At 43.9% G+C, this 19,931-nt stretch overlaps 1 protein-coding gene across 1 annotated transcript in view; it reads right to left on the minus strand.

The window, feature by feature from the left end:
- Positions 1 to 6,273, minus strand: part of LOC309343774 (vitellogenin-2-like) — a 33,370-nt gene extending 27,097 nt beyond the window's left edge. Inside the window, exons 1-7 of the mRNA XM_081865686.1 lie at positions 6,200 to 6,273; positions 4,574 to 4,825; positions 3,030 to 3,191; positions 2,762 to 2,910; positions 1,617 to 1,767; positions 1,354 to 1,511; positions 836 to 1,001 (exon numbers count right to left, since the gene is read on the minus strand). Of these exons, the coding sequence (XP_081721812.1) occupies positions 836 to 1,001; positions 1,354 to 1,511; positions 1,617 to 1,767; positions 2,762 to 2,910; positions 3,030 to 3,191; positions 4,574 to 4,792 (1,005 nt within the window). The 5' untranslated portion in view covers positions 4,793 to 4,825; positions 6,200 to 6,273. The remainder of the gene's footprint in view (positions 1 to 835; positions 1,002 to 1,353; positions 1,512 to 1,616; positions 1,768 to 2,761; positions 2,911 to 3,029; positions 3,192 to 4,573; positions 4,826 to 6,199) is intronic.
- Between the last annotated feature and the right edge of the window lie 13,658 nt (positions 6,274 to 19,931).

The raw sequence follows: 19,931 nt of genomic DNA on the forward strand, positions 1-19,931 counted from the left end.
TTTTGGTAATTGTAAGCTTTTAAAATATTTTTTAATTTAGTTTTTTTAATTGTTGTAACTTTGACTGAAGGATGAAGGAGAGGTAATGATGATGATGATAAAACCAAACATCTTGCTATCTATAAGCCTTACCACACAGACGGACCTTGTGCAATAGTTTAAATCTCAACTTCTGGTCCCATTACATATTTATTCCCGAGAGTGTCAAAAGCACACCCTTTTCTGACACCCAACAAAAACATATATTGCTTTGACGCTGTCCGTTTCAGCACCACTTTACTTCTTCTGCTTGCCCTCACTGATTTGCTCTTGTTTCCCTATGCAACCTGAAGCAAGATCACATGGGGCATAATAACCAATGATGTCACACCGCTATGATGACATCATGGACCCCATAAACAAAATCATCTGGGTCATCGCCACTACCAATTGTATCAAATGGAAGTGTCAGCAAATAAGGACAGCAAGTGCAAAAAACAAGCTAGAAAATGATACTGTGAAGAAACACTAGCCACATGGGAAGAAAAGGATTACACACAGCGTTGCAACAATGTCATTATTTTGGGTAATTTGTTTAGGGCTGCTGAGCATATTAATTCTGAGGTAAATCTCAATATCTGAGGCTCAAGATTATTCAAACGCTTTAACCACCTCGAAAAAGTGGAGAGATTACAAACTGATTAAAACTGATTGCATATCATTTATTCAAAAGAAAAGGAAGCTTTGTACTCTTGTGATCTTTTTCAGTGAAGGCAGAAGAAAAACTGAGACTGAAATGCTGCTCTGAAGCTCCCTACTGCTTAGGGAAGTGGGTAACATTAAACAGTATACTTACTGCTGCCGCTTTTAAGGTAAGGCTACTGGTTTTTGTTAAATGGAAGGCCAAAGTAAGAGTGAGAGCAGACTCCAAGGAATTGAGAGACTCTTCTTGAATTCTTTGCTTCAGGAATGTGAACGTATTGGTGGTTCCTGCTACAGCAACTGCGCTCAATAGCCAGCGCCTGTAAAGCAAGGTGAGAGATCATCATCTTCTGTTTCCCCTGACTAGTAGGGTCCAACATAATCACCTGGCATCCTTGGACAACTTCCAGTGCCCCAGCGGAGCCCACCTTTGATGGTTGGCTTGGTCCCCTCTTTTTCCAGCACTCTGCTGACTAGTAAGCCACCATTTCAGTTGCTTAAAATTGCACAGAGCACCCATGATGACCTCCAACCACCCAGTCGAGTCAAGTAAGAACTGGCAGTGCACAGAGGAAGGGACCCACCAGAGGGCACTACACTGAGGCCCCACTCACACCTAGAGCTGGCCATGCCAACTAAAAACATGGGTTGCACATTAACAGCACCAAATACCTGTATAGCTGTCTATCTGAAAATTGTTTCCAGAGAGATTCAAGATCTTCAAGGGTGGCTGCTCGGGAAAGTTCAATAAGTTCAAAGAACTTGGCTGGAGTTTCTGGGTGGAGTTGTAGCTGGCTCTCCTGAATTAGCCACTCCAGCATTTTCACCATCTATAAGGTAAACAGAGGGTGAAAGAAACTGGTTATATTCCCTCCTTGACTATCTAGATTCATTTTCTAGGCCTTCCATTCATTTTCTGTCGCAAAATGTCTCACCCGTGGCTCAGGGTTATCGGTCTTTATTAGGTGCAGAGCCATCTGGGGAAGGTCTTCTGGAAACTGATAATGAATATTTCCGTAGTTTTGCAGCAAGTTCCCTGGCATTTTGTCTTGGTTGGTTGTTGTTTCAATCAAAGTCAAGTTTTGTCTGGATGGGGTAAGAAATAAATTCATGTATTAACGCTGAGAAGAAGGATTAAGGTTGAAGTCTATAGATTCTGACAGAAAGGAAAAGCCTTCACTTTGACTGAGAGAAACCCATGTTCAACGTCACCATGGTGCCCAGTCTGAGGGCTCAAAGCATTGGTCAGTTTAGGATTCTACAACCTGAACATGCAGCTCAATGGTAGATCCCATGCTTCACATGGAGAAGTCCTGGGTTCAATCGAGGTAGGACTGGGAAGGACACTTGTTTCAAACCCTATAAGATCTGCTTCAAGGCAGCATTCTTGATCCAGCATTGCATCAAACACTGATTATATATTACTGCCCTTCATCAGAAGATCTCAGGGCAGTTCACAGAATAAAATACAAGGTAAAACACAAGTAAATAACCAAAACAGCAACACAGACACAATTAAAAGGATATAAATATTAATCAGCCCAAGGCCTGGTTGAAGAGGAACGTTTTTGCCTGGCACCTAAAAATATATAATAATGGTCCCTGGGTTGAGCAGGCCACAAATGGGGAGGCACTGCAAAAAAGGCCCGTTCTCATGCTGTCACCCTCCGGACCTCGCATGGAGGAGCCACACGCAGAAGGGAATGATGAACTCAGAGTCTGGGACGGTTTATATGAAGAGAGGCGGTCCTTGAGAGTTCTCTCACTTCAAGAGAAAATCAGCTGACCATTGGAGAGCTGCCATATCTTTAATGTTGTCATCACTTGTTGACCACAGAATGAAGTGATATTTTCATGTGATGCTGCAGCCATCACAGATCAAACACTCCAAACACTTGCATATCCCCTGACATCACCTTAGACACAACACTTTTGAAGGGTTTCCCATACTCAGCTACCAGTCAGCAAGCACAGCCTAATCATGTGCCAATAGAGTGATGTGCATGCATGTGCAAACCAATCCACAATTCTGGTGACATGCTTGTCCCTTGCTCTGATTGTACCACCGTGTCAGACATACCTTGCGTCCATAACAGCAGTACTACCAACTTCATTGAATGGGGAGATAGTATACACCTGCCGGGAGTCAACGTGTGTGATCAGGGCTCCGGTATCCATGTATTTTAGTCGGTAGTTGAAGGCCACAGCCCCTCTTGTGTTTGTAATGTTCTAATAAGGACAAATAAACTGCTTATATCAAGTTCTTTTAAAATTAACTTGGTTTATACAATTTGAAGCAACCTCCGTTGTGAATATTTACATCAATGGCTGCTGTTAAGGCTCCTTACCAAAGGACATGTAGGACAAGGCCGGACATAGGCCATTCCAATGTTCTTCACAACTTTGTTTGTGCAGTTGCTGAGGTCTTTGGTTCGGGAAATGGTGCTTATATTATTGGCCTTGTCCTCCTGGACAATGTACTTGGTGAGGCAAGTTCCTCCAACTCCATCCTGCAAAGAGCAATGGACAACAATGAAATCACAAAATCTTAGGTCCTAGGAAGATCAGAAAGTCTCGTGCACCATAGCAATGTGGTGTCCTACATAACTGTCTCCCTCACTTCCTATTAACCCACATAATTTAGGTTACAGTTTGTTGAAAGGAGAAATCAGGAATGAACAAGGCACACTAAGCTCATCAAAGTGAAGTGAGTAAAGTCATATGTTTTCAGGATGGGAATAGGTAAGCATGGACAATGCAGGGCAACAGATATTTAGATAGACTATGTGGGAAGGAAATTATTTCATTTCTGATGTTCTTCTTCACCCGTGGTTCTCTTGAGGTACCAGAGATGGGGGCAACTTGGGGAAAGTGATATTGTTCCCAATCTGGAGAAAGCTTTCATTTGAAATCAATTTATCTGCAATGAGATCATTGTGGACAAGGCATAATTTATGCGACAAACCTATGTTGAATTCTCCCCCATCCCTAGATGTAACTCATTAGGACGGTTTTGCTTTCATCTTCAAGGTCTGAAAGTTCATTGGTCAATGTGAAAGCCACTCATCATAAGTGATCACTACATATATGTTTATTTCACTGCTTCTATATGTAGCTGGAACCCCTTCATGGATCACTGCCTTGTCGTGGCAAAGGGGCTTGAATATCTCCAAGAAGCTATGAGCTATGCCGTGCAGGGCCACCCAAGATGGACACACATTTTCTAAATTAAGGAACTTCATTGTCTGAGTAGCGCAAAACATCTGTGTAGCTTGTGATGGAGTAGCACATTACTTTTGGCACTCTCTAATATAGTTGGCATGGCAGATTGCGAAAGGGATGTTGGTTAAGGACATTGTCTGGGACAATCTTCCCTAACCTGGTGCCCTCCAGATATTTTGGACTACAACTCCCATCATCCCTGATCACTGGCCATCCTGGTTGCAGCTAACGGCAGTTCTCCAAAACACCTGAATTATACCAGATAAAGGAAGGCTGGCCTAGGAAGTTTGGCAGGATGAACTTTGCATCTCTTCCAACCCTATAGTTCTGCATGCTGATTCATGTTCATCACTAGATCATTACAGCATCACATTTAATGTATGAATAAGCCATGATAAATCAAAAATGACAGAAAGAGCTTTTGCAGCACCACTCATAATTTTGGACACAATGCTCATAATGGAGTTAGCTCACTTCTGTTCAAATGCAAGTCAATAATTGCTAAGTAATCAAGTGATTAAAAAGCAATTAAGTGGTTCACAGGAACAAGCCCTGGGGGACACTTTCCCATGTAAAAACAACAACACATGATTCTAATACTCTAATGTTTGTTCTTAAAATGAGTCATTTTAGAATCTGAAAAGACCCCCCCCCCAAAAAAATCCCATACCTCTTGCAACTCGTACACACTCTCCATCTCATTTACAGATATCTGCAGCAAGTTCAGGATGCCCCTTATTATATTTATGCACTCGAATGAGACATTTTTAAGGGCATAAATATTTCCAATGCAACCTCTTCTGTACTCAAACTTAAATGGTTCAGGAAAACATAGATCCAGCTTCTGAGTGAGAGTGGGTGTTTTGAAGATCGGATCTCTGGGCCACATTCCATTGTATTCTTCCACTTGTGGAGAAAGGACCTAAGAGCAAAAGCACCAGAAGAGTGAAGATTTGAGCCAAATTAAAATATTTACATGCAAGCAACAGAAGAGTCATATAAGGAGGAGAAAAAGATTTACCTAAATTTGAATGTGGCACCAAAACTGAGAACATGTATCTCCTGAGTGGGCCCTTACTCCCAAGTAACTATGGAAAACATGCCTGAGTAACCTTATTTCTTCCTTCTAGCTGGGACCAGAATAGTACGCTGAGTAGGGTTCATCATGACCTCAGCGCTATTCCTTGTGTTATGACACAACACTTGAAATTGTTGTATGCTGGCAAACACTTCATTGTGCTCTGATACAAGAGTCCTCCATTTTGGTTAACCTTGCAACTTATTCTCTTCTGCTGCCTTTCACACACCCTCCCCCTTATCTGTTTGGGGTTGCTCTTTCTACCCCCTCTCTTAATAGAGGCTTACCCTCAAGAGCTCTGTTCAATTTTACAAGGCCTATCAGAATGACAAACAGCTCCTACATTTCTAAAGCATTTGATGAGGTTACTGTCATGTCCACACACACCCTTTATCAGTTTCCCAGACATACAACTCACTTGTCCACCCCAGTATAAAAAACTGTGTTAAGCTACTAAACTTTTGTATTTGTGTTCAAGTTTGCCCATCTAATTCTTTAGGAGTTGCCGACATTGGTAGGCTGGTCCACATCTTTTTCACTAGCTTAGTAGAAATCTCCTAGAAGATCCCATGTAGCTACACTGATGCTTATGTCTTTCTGAGCTATTCTGAATAAACGGACCTCACTAGTCTAGCCATGTTTTGTTTCTGTGTGAGTTGTAATAAGCCATTCTCCTTCAGTTCCTTCACGGATGAAAATGTATTGATAACATCTGTATATTTTGGCTGAAAAGGTTAACCCAAAAGTATTGGGTGATATCTAATGTTAGTCATCTTCAGAGTGGAACCACTGAAATCAATAGCCTTAAGTCTTAAGTGTTGATATCACCTTACATACCAATACACCTAACAAAAGCATCAATGGCATTTTTGTTCTAAAGAAAAGAGCTTTGGGTGGGGGCCCTTCAACCTGTTTCCGCCTGCCTCTCATGAGATTCTAGACACTTGCTTCCATGCTTAAGCTGCCCACCCCTTCTCCACTTAAAAAGGTCCCCTATCAAACCAGCTATCTAAAAAACCAGTCTCTCCTGTATCAGTTTCTACAGCCACAGCAGGCTCTGTAACTCTCCAATGGTATGGTGTAACTTCACCCCTGAAAGCACACTCCCTGAGACAGATGGATGCCAGCCAACCAAAGCCACACGATTCCAGGTGAAGAAAGAAAGAGCTTGACAGGTAAGTTTAGTCACTAAAATTAAAAATTGTTATCATAATCTACCTTAAGAATGTGGTCTTCCTGGGATACTCTGCTGATCTTTACTTGGCAAGACAGTTTTAAGACAGATTTTTCTAAATCCCCATCTTCCAATCCAATCTGAATGAGTCCGGTATAGTTGTAAAGGTAGGATTTGAGATTGCTAAAACCAGGTTCTGTTAAAAAGGAGGGGGAGAGATAATTCTGAGTACCTACACAAATAAGAACACAACAGTAACAGTAATATCTGTGATGCTTGGGAATTGAGCCCATTCCCAAAGTACTATAAATTATACAAAATAAACTATGCAAAATATGTGAATGAATTATAATATTTCTAGTATACGTCAGGATGCTGAATTCAGCTTGAAACCAAAAGGTTACCAGTAATAGTCTCTCAAAAGCAGTTTTACATGTAAATAACAATTTCTGTGATTCCTAAACACAGCTGAATGCAAAAACAATCCTTGCACAATTCAGTCCTATATATGTTTACCTGGAAGTGTGTCCTACTGAGTTCAGTAGGCTTACACACTAGTAACTAATAGGCTATACAGTTGGACATACAGTATCTAAGAGCAGGCCTATAACTCATGCTGTGAATCTTGACCCTCCCATAAATTAATCCTTCTCACTCCCCCTCCACGCCACAAAAATGAAAACAACCGTTACATGGTCCCTTGTGGTGTGTTGTGCCCTTTGAGGGGGGGGGAATGGCAAAATGTAAATTACTGTAACACAAATCCACAGAGAACCTTTCTACACTTTAGCCAGTAACTACCAAAAAGATAGCATGTTAATAATGAGAACTTGACTTACCGATACCATTTTTCTGGCTCCCTGTGTGGGGAAGAAATACATTTGTAAGTGGAAAGAATTGTAATTTAATATGATAGACAGATAATCTATGATAGATAGATGATAGATAGAGATTTCACTTGGGATAGGGTGAGGTGAGACTTCCAATTCCACCTTGTCCCCCTAGAGATCATCATCCCTACATAGTGGCAGAGGGAGTAGGGAGCTTACCCACAAGAGTGATGAGCAGCACAAAAACGACCCCCCTCATGTTCAAGGTGAATGAAAATGTCAGGGAACAACACCAGCTTTTATACACAAAGAATGATTAACAGGCATCTGGTGCTGGGGGAGGAGTTACTGAGTTATCAACTTGGTTACTCAAGTTGCTCAAACATTCTGTTGGCAACCATATTGGCTTTTTTTGCTTTATAAAGAGAACGAAAAATATTGATGCGCCCCCTCAAACTATTCACTGCTGCGATGCAAGCGCAGGGTGGAGGAAGGCAGGAAACAGGGGCAACTTCAATGGAATTGTGAAGTGCTGCTGCTCATGATCTGAGCCAGCCAGCAAGCTATGGTTGCTTTTGGCATACTAAAGGTTGTTCTCCCATTCATTCCACCAGTAAGGCAGGGCAGATCTTTCCATTTTGGTGCTGTTGGTTTCTCGTTTTTCCAGACTTAAATTCAGTCCTCCATATTTCTGCAGCATTTTCTATCTTCATGAAAAATCAGCATTTTTGTGCAAATTTCTCATAGTAAACTTTTTTGTGCCCATTTATTGCAAGCGGATTCCCTTCATGGTGTGTGTGTGTGTGTGTGTGTGTGTGTGTGTGTAAAATCTCACTAATATTTGGATTTTTATGCTCACATTCCCCCAGTATATGAATTTTTGTACTCTTTACTGGGTTGGTGAAGTGCAATGCAAAATTTGGAGAATTCTCACTGGGCTATTTTGGGATGTTTCCTCCTCCTTGCCCTTTAGGCCTTTTCTGTCTTTCCTAAATATGTTTTTATCTGTACTTCTGCAAACTTTGGGACCAGCCCTTCCTCCCACACGTTGATACCTTCTCTTATTTCTCAATTTTAGCTACATCGCTGTCATGGCTCAGCTTCCTGAATTTGCTAAGAGTATATATGATGGAGATTTAATTTCTTTTAAAAAAAACAAAACAGCAAACTTAGGATACATGATTATTTAAGAATATATATATATAGAAATGTTTACTCCAGAAGGAGAATCGTGGATGGCCATGATGAGCTGGAAGGTTTCGAAACATTTGTATTTAGACATAAGGTTGGCAAGGTCATTTTGACCTGACACACATGGCCCAAGCTCTTATCTGTGTTCTTTCACTGCAGGACAGAGACATCAGCAATCATATAAAACTATCTGAAAGGCATCCCAGCTTACGTGCATGGCTTCATTGGTATATGTAAACTGCCTCATAAAACTGAAGATTTGGAAGGGACCCTGAGTGTCAACTTTTCCAGTGCCTTGCAATGCAGGAATCTCAACTAAAGCCACCCAAGCTCTGCTTAAAAACCTCTGACAAAGGAGAGTCCACAGCCTCCACTGTAGAACTGCTCTTACTCTCAGAAAGTTCTTTCTGATGTTTAGTCAGAATCAACATTCTTGTAACTTGAATCCATTGGTTTGGGTCCTAGCCTCCAGAGCAGGAGTAAACATGCTCCGTGCATGCTCTGGTTATCTCCCGCTTCGACTACTGCAATGCGCTCTACGTGGGGCTACCTTTGAAGGTGACCCGGAAACTACAACTAATCCAGAATGCGGCAGCTAGACTGGTGACTGGGAGCGGCCGCCGAGACCACATAACACCGGTCTTGAAAGACTTACACTAGCTCCCAGTACGTTTCCAAGCACAATTCAAAGTGTTGGTGCTGACCTTTAAAGCCCTAAATGGCCTCGGTCCAGTATATCTGAAGGAGCGTCTCCACCCCCATAGTTCTACCTGGACACTGAGGTCCAGCGCCGAGGGCCTTCTGGCAGTTCCCTCACTGCGAGAAGCCACCCCCATCGTTCAGCCCGGACACTGAGATCCAGCGCCGAGGGCCTTCTGGCGGTTCCCTCATTGCGAGAAGTGAGGCTACAGGGAACCAGACAGAGGGCCTTCTCGGTAGTGGCGCCCGCCCTGTGGAACGCCCTCCCATCAGATGTCAAAGAGATAAAGAATTACCTGACGTTCAGAAGACATTTTAAGGCAGCCCTGTTCAGGGATGTTTTTAATATGTAATGCTGTATTGTTTTTAATACTGATTGGGAGCCGCCCAGAGTGGCTGGGGAAACTCAGCCAGATGGGCGGGGTATAAATAATAAATTATTATTATTATTATTATAAGTTACAGGGAACCAGGCAGAAGGCCTTTGCGGTAGTGGCATCCGCCCTGTGGAACACCCTCCCATCAGATGTCAAAGAGAACAACAGCTACCAAGCTTTTAGAAGACATCTGAAGGCAGCGCTGTTTAGGGAAGCTTTTAATGTTTGATGTATTGCTGTATTTTAATATTCGGTTGGAAGCTGCCCAGAGTGGCTGGGGAAGCCCAGCCAGATGGGCGGGGCATAAATAAATAATTATTATTATTATTATTATTATTATTATTATTATTATTTTATAAACAAGCTTGCTCCATCCTCCATGTGACAGCCTTTTAGATATTTGAAGATGGCTGACATAGCTCCTCTCAGTCTCCTCTTCTCCAGGCTAAAAATACCTAACTCCCTCAACTGTTCCTCATAAGTCGTGGTTTCCAGACCCTTGATAATCTTGGTCGCCCTCCTCTGCACATGTTCCAGCTTGTCAAGATCCTTCACGTCCTGCTATGTTGCAGCAGCAACATCAGCAACAGCTAAGCTTGGAGGGTCTTCTTTCCCATCCATTCCTGTAGCTTCTTTGGAAGTAGGGGACCTTTTTTGGCCTGAAGGCCACATTCCCTCAGGGGTATCCTTCCAGGGGCCACTGCTGCCCATGGTGGGCATGGCCAGGGGCAAAAGTAGGCAGAGTAGCTGATAAGCCTCTTATCTACATTCCAGCCATGCAAAAGTTCAAAGTTTCTCCCACCACACACCCTTCTCTTCCTCTCTCTTGTTAGGCATGCAAAAGGACTTATTATACTTCATGAACACATTCCAGCCAAGTAAAAGAACTCAAGGTAGGTGCAGAGCTGGAACTGTGAAAGTGTGGTCGGCGGAAATGAGTGTGGCATGAGGGGAATCCCATGGGTTGGGCTGAGAGGCCAGGAGGACTACTGTTGCCACCAGACCTGAGATCCCCCAGCCCTGGTACAGCTGTTGGAGTCTTGTTGAAAAGTCCCCCAAGATTCTGTTGCGTTGCCACTGTAGGTGTGGTTGTCTCTTTCTGTCTTATGAACCCCTCACCCTGTCTCCTTCTTTTTTTATATAAGATATAGCAGCCACCTGGGTGAGAGAGGCATCTAAATCAGGGCCACAGTTCTGAAAGAGGCCTGATGTTCACAACATACGCCCCCAACATTCCTCAGAGGAAAGTTGGGGTGCATGGTTTGGGGGCCGCACTCTTGAGCGAACCAGGTGACTTGTGAGTGAGTGTGCCCCCCAAAAGGGGCATCTTTGGGGGGCCATACTCTTGCGGGAGCCAAAATAGGCCAACATCCCAGGAGCCAATCAGAAGCCAGGATAGCTTCTGTAATTCCAGCTCAAATCAGGACAGTTGAGGGGTATGTCATAACCTATCATATAGCCATGCCTTCTGATAGTTCTAAATAAAATACTGTTTTTTAAAGGCCTTTTTGTGAACATACTCAAGCAGGGGTTGCACATCTGTGGCTCAGTCAATGTCATTGGGCTTCAGTTCCTCTCAGTCTCAGCCATCACAGCCACAGGTAAGGAATGAAAGTCCAAGACCACCTGGAGGTTTGCAGGTTTCCCACCCAGGATGTACACAACACACATTGCCCTTTCTCAAGGCAGAGCAACGGAGTGAACAGTAGGGGTAGGAAAGCTGCATATTGAGACGCGGCTGTCCTGGGACAATTTGGTCTCACAGCCAAAGTGCACTCCTGTTTAGTTTAACTCGTCGTACTGTCGTTGGGTGCCTGATCTGGCCCAGCAGTGTTCTTACAAATGCCCCTTCTGTCCTAGCAGGACTGCAGATAACGTAAAGTCCCTTCAGTCATGGGGAATGTGTGGACTGCAGCCTAAAAGATATGTGAAGATCACTTGTGGAGCAATGAATCATTTTGCCCACACCTGCAATTCAGTTAGGGATGAGGGAGATTTATTTATTTATTTATTTATTTATTTATTTATTTATACCCCGCCCATCTGGCTGGGTTTCCCCAGCCATTCTGGGTGGCTTCCAACAAAAGATTAAGAATACATTAAAATATCAGTCATTAAAAACTTCCCTAAACAGGGCTGCCTTCAGATATCTTCTAAACATCAGATAGCCAATTCCATCCCCACGGAAAGGTGGATTACCTAATTCACACTCTGCAAAACAATATGCAAACTAAAGCACAACTATCCTTTGAAATTCCGCATTCCCCTATCAGTTTCAGGTTTCCTCGATTTCTCATTTTCCCAATCTTAAATTCAGTTCTCCACATTTCCACACCAGTTGGTGATTTTGTAAAAGCATCATCAAAGCTCACCAGCATTTTAGTGTCCATTTCTACAAATGTTTTTATGAGATTTTGCCTTAAATACTTCTCCCTTTTTTGCAGAGCAGTTTCCCCTAATATAATGCAAATTTGTATGCAATTTTTCACTAATATATGCATTTTTATGCACACACTACCCTAATATATGTGTTTTTGTTAACATGACTTGGCTGAAAAAACAGCAATGCAAAATTCGGAGAATTGTAGACATCAAAGGGTGGATGTGTTCATTGGGGATCTGAGGTGAGATACCCACACAGTGGAATTGTCTCTAGTTCCAGTCACCACACAGAGGCAGCTTAAGATCCAAAATCGTTTACTGCTGTAGAATATTAGGCTTCAGTAATACAGTTCCGGATGCTGATATATACATAGAGCTGGTAGACTTTGCAGATATAGATACAGATAGATACAAACAAAAAGTATCTCTGTTGTTCCAGCAATTCTAGATGTTACACAGACTCCAACTCACTTCTCAAGACTGACCCTGGCACACAGACAGACTCACTGACTGACTAATGAGCTGACATGTCTCAGTCACTTAGATAGATGGCACTGAGCCATCACCATAGCAGCTGTCTTGGCTGACCTTTGGCCTGTTGGCTTATCTCATACATGGGATGATTTGCACTCATGAAGGAAATTAACCTCTTCCTTCTTGTCCATTTCATCCAACAGTGTTTCGGTCCTTGTATTGTTATGGAAAGTGCAAATTAGGCAGATTTGCCTTTCAATGTGAACTAGATCGAATATTCTGATACGTCAACGATGTATCTGCACGCATCCTTGTCTGCACGCATCCTTATTTGGTGTGTTGATTTTATACACCCATTCTGACATTACACAGAAGTATTGGTAGCTTTAGGTAAAGGTAAAGGGACCCCTGATCATTAGGTCCAGTCGTGGCCAACTCTGGGGTTGCGGCGCTCATCTTGCTTTATTGGCCGAGGGAGCCGGTGTACAGTTTCCAGGTCATGTGGCCAGCATGACTAAGCCGCTTCTGGTGAACCAGAGCAGCACACGGAAACGCCGTTTACCTTCCTGCCACAGCGGTACCTATTTATCTACTTGCACTTTGACGTGCTTTTGAACTGCTAGGTTGGCAGGAGCAAGGACCGAGCAACGGGAGCTCACCCCGTTGCGGGGATTCGAACCGCCAACCTTCTGATTGGCAAGTCCTAGCTCTGTGGTTTAACCCACAGTGCCACCCGCATCCCTTTTGGTAGCTTTATGACCTCCCAAAATAATGCAACATTAGAAACCAGTGTAGACAATAGTAAGCTTCAGTAGATGGACCCATGGTCTGACTTGGTACACAGCAGCTTTCCATGCGAAACACAAACTGTGTCTGTCATCCACCAGGGGGAGCACCACTGGTGGCAGAAGAACGCTTCCTAATGTGAAACAAGCAACAGTTGGGGTGGAGGTGCGCTGAGGCAACAACTTTGATGTGTGGGGTTTTTTGACACACACATACACACAATTTGGACCCAAAGTTCTCCACAAAGAACTTTCAGTTTAGCCTTCAATCTGTTTATTTTGGCCACTTCCCAGGATTCTGTCATGTACTGGGGCTGCCTCATATATTCTTGCTTATTCCTTCGTGCTGGCAGATTCATGTGGTGTCTTGCTGCTTTGAATGACCACCACAGATCAACTGAAATCATAGAACTGTAGAGTTGGAAGGGACCGCGAGCGTCATCTAGTCCAGCTCCCTGCGATGCAGGAATCTTTTGCCCAACATGGGACTTGAACTCATAACCCTGAGATTAAGAGTCTCATGCTCTACTGACTGAGCTATCACAGCTGTATGTTCATGTCACATCAAACACATTGCTGTTCCAGCAGTCGGTTCACATGTTCAGGGGCCAGTCATTTAATTTGTATCCTGCTTTTCCACCCAAAAAGAAATTGTGCTCAAAGCACCTCATAATACTTTAAAAAAAAAAAAAAAGTTACCAAGCCATGTGTATTTTAATGAAGGGGGGCGGAGATGTTTTACTGGACTGCTGCTATCAAGATGCTACTTGTGCTGCTAAGGGACCCCAACACTCTGCCGTATCATTGGCTCATCCATGACAGCAGGACCTTTGTTACTTAACTGTCATGGTCTGGCAGAGTAGGGTTGGGAGGTACCAGCTGGGGAATCCGCCCCCCCCCAGCGAAGAAGACTCAGAGCCATGGGACTGGTGGTGGGATGACCATGAGTGATCAGAAGGAAAAGAGGGAGCAGACTGGGATGAGGAGGTGTTGGAAGTGGCAATAAGACTTTAGTGAGCTGGAAGAGGCAGAAGTAGAGGCTGGGGAGGAGCAAAGAGGCAGAGATTAGGCAGGCTGTAGAGATAGCCCAAAGGTCCCTCTGACTGCTGTGACCAACTCCCCTCTCCTCTGGTCTCCCAGAACCAGAAGAGGTATGAAAAGGGCAGAGCAAAGACAGGCAAAATGATGGAGCCTCAGATTGCTTGGGAAGGAACCAGAGGAGGAGACTTAGGGAGCTGTGGGAAAGTAGCAATCCTCAGTCTCCACAACTTCCTCAAGAGTTAACTATATTCTCTAGCCTTTATGCTGGAGAGGATGTAAGCTTAAAGGCACTGTTAAATAGTGGGTAGACATAGCAGACGACACAGCGATTTCTCCAAAGCAGCTCTTCATTTGTAAGCTGGAACAGAACTGAACAGCAAACAGCTCAGCTGGCCTGCTTTTATAGGCAGCTGGCTGTCAACATTGTAGCAACAACAACCCAGGGTTTCCCGCCTAAAGTAACTGATGTGGACCTGAGTGAAAACTATATACACAATACTCCTGGTGGCCAGGGTGAGAACTTCAATACATAACAGGCACAGTCCTCCATGTGTGGTGTATCGATTACTTAAATATATCTGGACCTGATTTTTTTTTTACTGACTGTCATCTGCCATAATGGGACAATGTCTTGTACCTGATTCCATGTAAGTCCTTTTGTCCTACTGTCAATGGAAAACGATATCAATCCAAATGTCAAGCATAAAAAATTGGTCTTCTTTCTTATGACAGTAGTGAGACAAATGGTTGCTTCCAATTGGGGGAAAAGCCCTCCCACCACAGAAACATAGGTCCAATATGTATGGACTTTAAAAATATAATTATAATAATAATATTTATTATTTGTACCCCACTCATCTGACTGGGTTGCCCTAGCCACTTTGGGTGGCTTCCGAAAAACATTAAAGCATAATAAAAACATCAAACATTAAAAACTTGATGTGGCGTTTGCCTGTTCATTTGAAAATGTTTGTACAGGGGGAGAGAAAGGGTTAAAATGTATACCAATAGGAAGGGAGAGGGGAGCAACATTGTAATCAGAAAGAGGTGAATCTAGCCCCTTCGTTAACCCAATCACAGTGGGAGGAGGTATTTGTGGCGATCATACAGGGTCCCCGGACATTTGACGGTCTATTGATCCCTGTACCACCACTGTGCTCGCTTCCCCGCTGCCACTAACCCGTTACTCTTGGGTAAAACACTGAATCCAGACAGTTGTTAAAATTGAACCAAATAAACAAGTTTCTTTTATAAGCGTTAACAAGTTTATGGTTTCTTAGATACTTTTCTTGTCAGTATCTTAACTTTAGTTTCTTTACCAGCCTATACCTTCCTAATACCTTCTGACTGATTATCTCAACTGTTTGACTGACTCCTCTTAACAGATTCTCTCACTCTCTCACATCAGACTAGCCCAACCCACAGACTTATCCTCCCTCTCCCTTCTTTAACTCCAGACTGGCTCTTAACAACTCTAACTCTAACTCCTCCCCTTGGGTTCCTATAGGTTAGTCATTTTACAATTAGTTAACCCTTTCCTTATGAACCCAGTATGATGTCACACACCTAGGAGGGCAAACGCTACATAAGGAAGTACCCTACAAAAATACAAAGCCGTCTTTAGTAATGTTCCAGGAATAGCAAAGGGAGTGGTCCATCGCATAGACACTGGGGATGCTAAACCCATTGCAGTGACCCCTTATCGGATAACTGGGACATACATGGATAAAGTCCGCAACGAGGTGCAGGAGATGCTGAAGGCAGGGATCATAACCCCCTCAGAGAGTCCCTGGGCAGCACCGGTAGCGCTGGTAGACAAACCTGATGGCTCTATAAGATTTTGTATTGACTATCAAAAGTTAAATCACGTCACTAAGGCAGATGCCTATCCAATGCCCTGCTTAGATGACCTAATTGATACCATAGACAGGTGCCATTTCATTACCTGTCTAGACTTGACAAAAGGCTATTGCAATTTTTAGTCAAACCTGGTCCGAACACAAAGAGCACCTAGAGTTAGTGCTACAAAGAATTAAAGAGGTGGGCTTGACCATTAAGGCTAGTAAATGTCAGATTGGGGACGCAGAAATCAAGTACAGTGGTACCTCTGGATGCGGATGGGATCTATTCCGGAGCTCCGTTCACATCCTGAGTAGAACGTAAGACGCTTCTGCACGTGCACGGGTCTCATTTTGCCACTTCCGCACATGCTCGTGACCTCATTTTGAGCATCTGCGCATGCACAAGCGGCGAAACCCGGAAGTAACTCGCTCCGTTACTTCCAGGTCGCCGTGGAGCGTAACTTGAAAACGCTCAACCTGAAGCACATTTAACCCGATGTATGACTGTACCTTGGACATATGGTGGGTGGAGGAATAATAAAGCCTTTAGAGACCAAGGTGGAGGCAGTTACAAACTGGCCTACTCCTATGTCAAAAAAGAAAGTGAGAGCATTCTTAGGTTTGGCAGGGTATTATTGAAGATTTATCCCTAAGTTCAGTGAACTAGCTGCACCACTGACCGACTCGTAAGAAAGAACTGGAGCATGTGGAGTGGACATCAGCATGCCAGCAGTCATTTGATGCGCTAAAGAATGCCTTGACTACCAGACCAGTCCTCGTCACACCAGACTACGACCTAGAGTTCAGCATCTTTACAGATGCGTCGAATGCTGGGATCGGAGCCGTGCTGTGTCAACTGGGAGAGGAAGACAATCTGCATCCGATCACGTATGTCAGCAAGAAATTGCTACCCAGAGAGAAACACCTTTCCATGATAGAAAAAGAATGTTTTGCTATCATCTGGTCCCTACAGAAGTTAAAACCTTACATCTGGGGCCGGAAATTTATACTGTGCACCGATCATTCAGCCTTGCTTTGGCTAAGGACGATGAGAACTAATAGCAAACTGCTGAGGTGGGCCCTGTTGCTGCAGGACTTCAATTTCACCATAAGAAGCATGAAAGGGTTCCTGAACATTGTGGCCAATGCTTTATCAAGAAGACCCGATGATGAAGGTTAACCATGGACAGTTAATAATATTTCCTGATGTCAGGGGTTCAGAAGGAGAGACACAGGAGGGGGAGCAAATGGAGAGTGAGGAGGAGGAGTACGAGGGGGGAGCAGGCAGTGACAGTGGAAAGAGTTATTCCACAAGCCTCTCCAGCGAATCGGAGGACTCACAGAAGGGAGCGCCGATGGCCAGGGCGAGGGGGGTTCCGGGGGGAAGCCCCAGGAGGAAGGGGCCAGCGGGGAGTCCCTGAGCAGCAGTTGGAAATCAGGACCAGCTTCCCCACCAGAGCGCAGTGGGGAGGGGGAGTCCCAGGAATCGGGACCAGTGCTCTCACCACCAGCGGGAGGAGAGGAGTCAGGTTTGGTCACGCCCACATCAGGAAGCGGGGAAACGGTCAAGAGGAAGGTTACCGGCTGGGCGCGCACGCCAAGTTCAAATGTACAGGCGAGCGGCACAGCAGGGAGCCCGGGTAGGGAGCCAGGTCCTAAAGCCCGCCAGAAGGAAGGGGAAGACCAAGGGGGGTCAGTGTCAGAGGAGTCCAGGAAGGAGGAGACCCCAGAGGGCAGAAAGACCCAGCGAAGGAAAGAACAGCGTAGGAGGTGGAGCCGGGCGAGGATCTTAAACTGGTGTGGGAGGAGCAGTGAGTCAGAGGGGACTTAGCCGGTCTAGCGTCGAGACGTGGGTCTGCGCGCCCAGAGCCTTGAAATGGAAACTAAACTTCAATAAAGACTTTGTATATTATATCCACCGGGCGTTGGTCCTCTGTGAGCTGGGATCTAGAGGCAGACCTGACACCTGTAGATAACTGAGTTGCTTTAAATGTTTAATGCAGTTTGATCAGGAGTGTAACTCTGTTCAGTTATCTCTCCTGATCAAACTTCTTTAAGGGGGGAGGGATGCGGCGTTTGCCCGTTCATTTGAAAATGTTTGTACAGGGGGAGAGAAAGGGTTAAAATGTATACCAATAGGAAAGCCAGAGGCGGAGTCTACCTGTTTATCAAAGGGCTTAGCCCGAGGTTTGAGGTAGTTGTTGGTGGGTAGTTGGTTGGTTTTAGTGGGTTGGTTGGTTGGTTGGTTGGGAAAGGCAGTTAGAAAAGCAGTTGGCAGGCAGTTGGAAATAGACAGTTAGTGCAGTGGGTTCTTGTGTGAGGGGAGGTAGAAGAGACAGAGACAGGATAAACTAAGACTAAGAAGGTAAAGAGTAACAATGTTTGGAATGCAGTTAAAGTTTGTGTCTGCAATAAACTACACTCTTCTTTGTTAATTTGAGAACCTGACTGAGACTAAGTGATTTACCAGGGAGGGCCTGGTTGGTGGCAGCAGATTAGTGGTGTACAGGTCAATAGTCCATGAGATGACCGGGGGCTCTGTACAAATGCCACACTTCCCTATACAGAGTTGCCTTCAAGCGTCCTTTAAAGTTGTATAGTTATTTGTCTCCTTGAAATCTGCTGGGAGGGCGTTCTGCAGGGAGAGCGCCACTACCAAGAAGCCCCTTGGTCTGGTTCCCTGGAACTTCACTTCTCACAGTGAGGGAACTACCAGAACGCCCTTGGAGCTGGACCTCAGTGTCCAGGCTGAATGATGTGGGTACCTTTCAGGTATAGCACATATGGAGAGCTTATCTCAACATCAGAGGCTGATAAGAGGAATAACAAAGAAAGGTGGTTTTGACTCTGTACAGTCTTTATTTACATTGTTTATTAAAAATAAGCTTGTCTTTCCATCTTTTACACACGATGAATAGGTTTGGCACTTTAATTTGGCCTAGTGGGACTATCCAGGGATGCAGCAATGGAGACCTGTGGCCATCCAGATGTTGCTGATTTGCAACTGCCATCACCCCACATCGTTGGCTGTTCTGGATGGGGCTCCTGGGAGCTAGAGACCAGCAATACATGGAGGGCAACAGGTCCCCCATTTCTACTTTAATGGCTAAAATGGAAATCTATTAAAATTGAACTCTCCTGCCTCAATCATGCACAGAGAGACACCAGCGTAGATGCTCTCACCAGCCTTTGAGAATAGTAGTGATGATCAGCAGTGTTACCCTTCCACCTACAGCAACAGCCCAGTGATTTATAAAAACATTTCAGTATAGTTTTCTCATTCATGTGTGTATGTGTAGATGAGATAGATGATAGATAGATAGATAGATAGATAGATAGATAGATAGATAGATAGATAGTTGATAGATGATAGATATAGATAGATGATGATAGATAGATAGATGATAGATGATAGATAGATAGATAGATAGATAGATAGATAGATAGATAGATAGATAGATAGATGATAGATAGATAGATAGATAGATAGATAGATAGATAGATAGATAGATAGATAAAGATAGAAAGATAGATAGATAGATAGATAGATAGATAGATAGATAGATAGATAGATAGATAGATAGATGATAGATAGATAGATAGATAGATGATAGATGTAAAAAATTAGGATGCATATGCATCTGTTCTCCCATTAAACAAAGAGCAATAAGCATCAGTACAGCTTGCTCACCTCATTGGAAGGACATCTCACTTCCACTTTCATGATATAGGGACTAGATATTGTGCTATTATAGATCATTTTGATCTTAGGGAACTATTCCTACACATATGAGTTTCCCATAGGCATCTGTTTGTCCACCATCAGAACAAGATGCTGGGTTGGACAGGCCTCTGGTCTGATCCAGCATGTTTCTTCGGAAGTTCTTATTCATGTTTTCACTGAGCATCTGTACAAACCACCACTGATTAGTTCTACCCCCTGCTGCAGCAGTATTTCTTAGCTGATTACTTGTAGTCCTCCCCCTTTCCTCTCTTTGGAGTCAAGTCCTCTTCTCCTTATCCATTCTCTAATCAAGTCTAAGGAAATAATGATCTTCAATGTAGAACGTGTCAGTCTTTTATTGTTCATTGTGTGGTCTTAAAAACATAAGAATGCTTCTAGGGTGAGGTTGGCAGGGTTGGCATTGATTTATAT

Source organism: Podarcis erhardii (genome assembly GCF_964252035.2).
Source record: "Podarcis erhardii genome assembly, chromosome: 6".
NCBI lineage: Eukaryota > Metazoa > Chordata > Lepidosauria > Squamata > Lacertidae > Podarcis > Podarcis erhardii.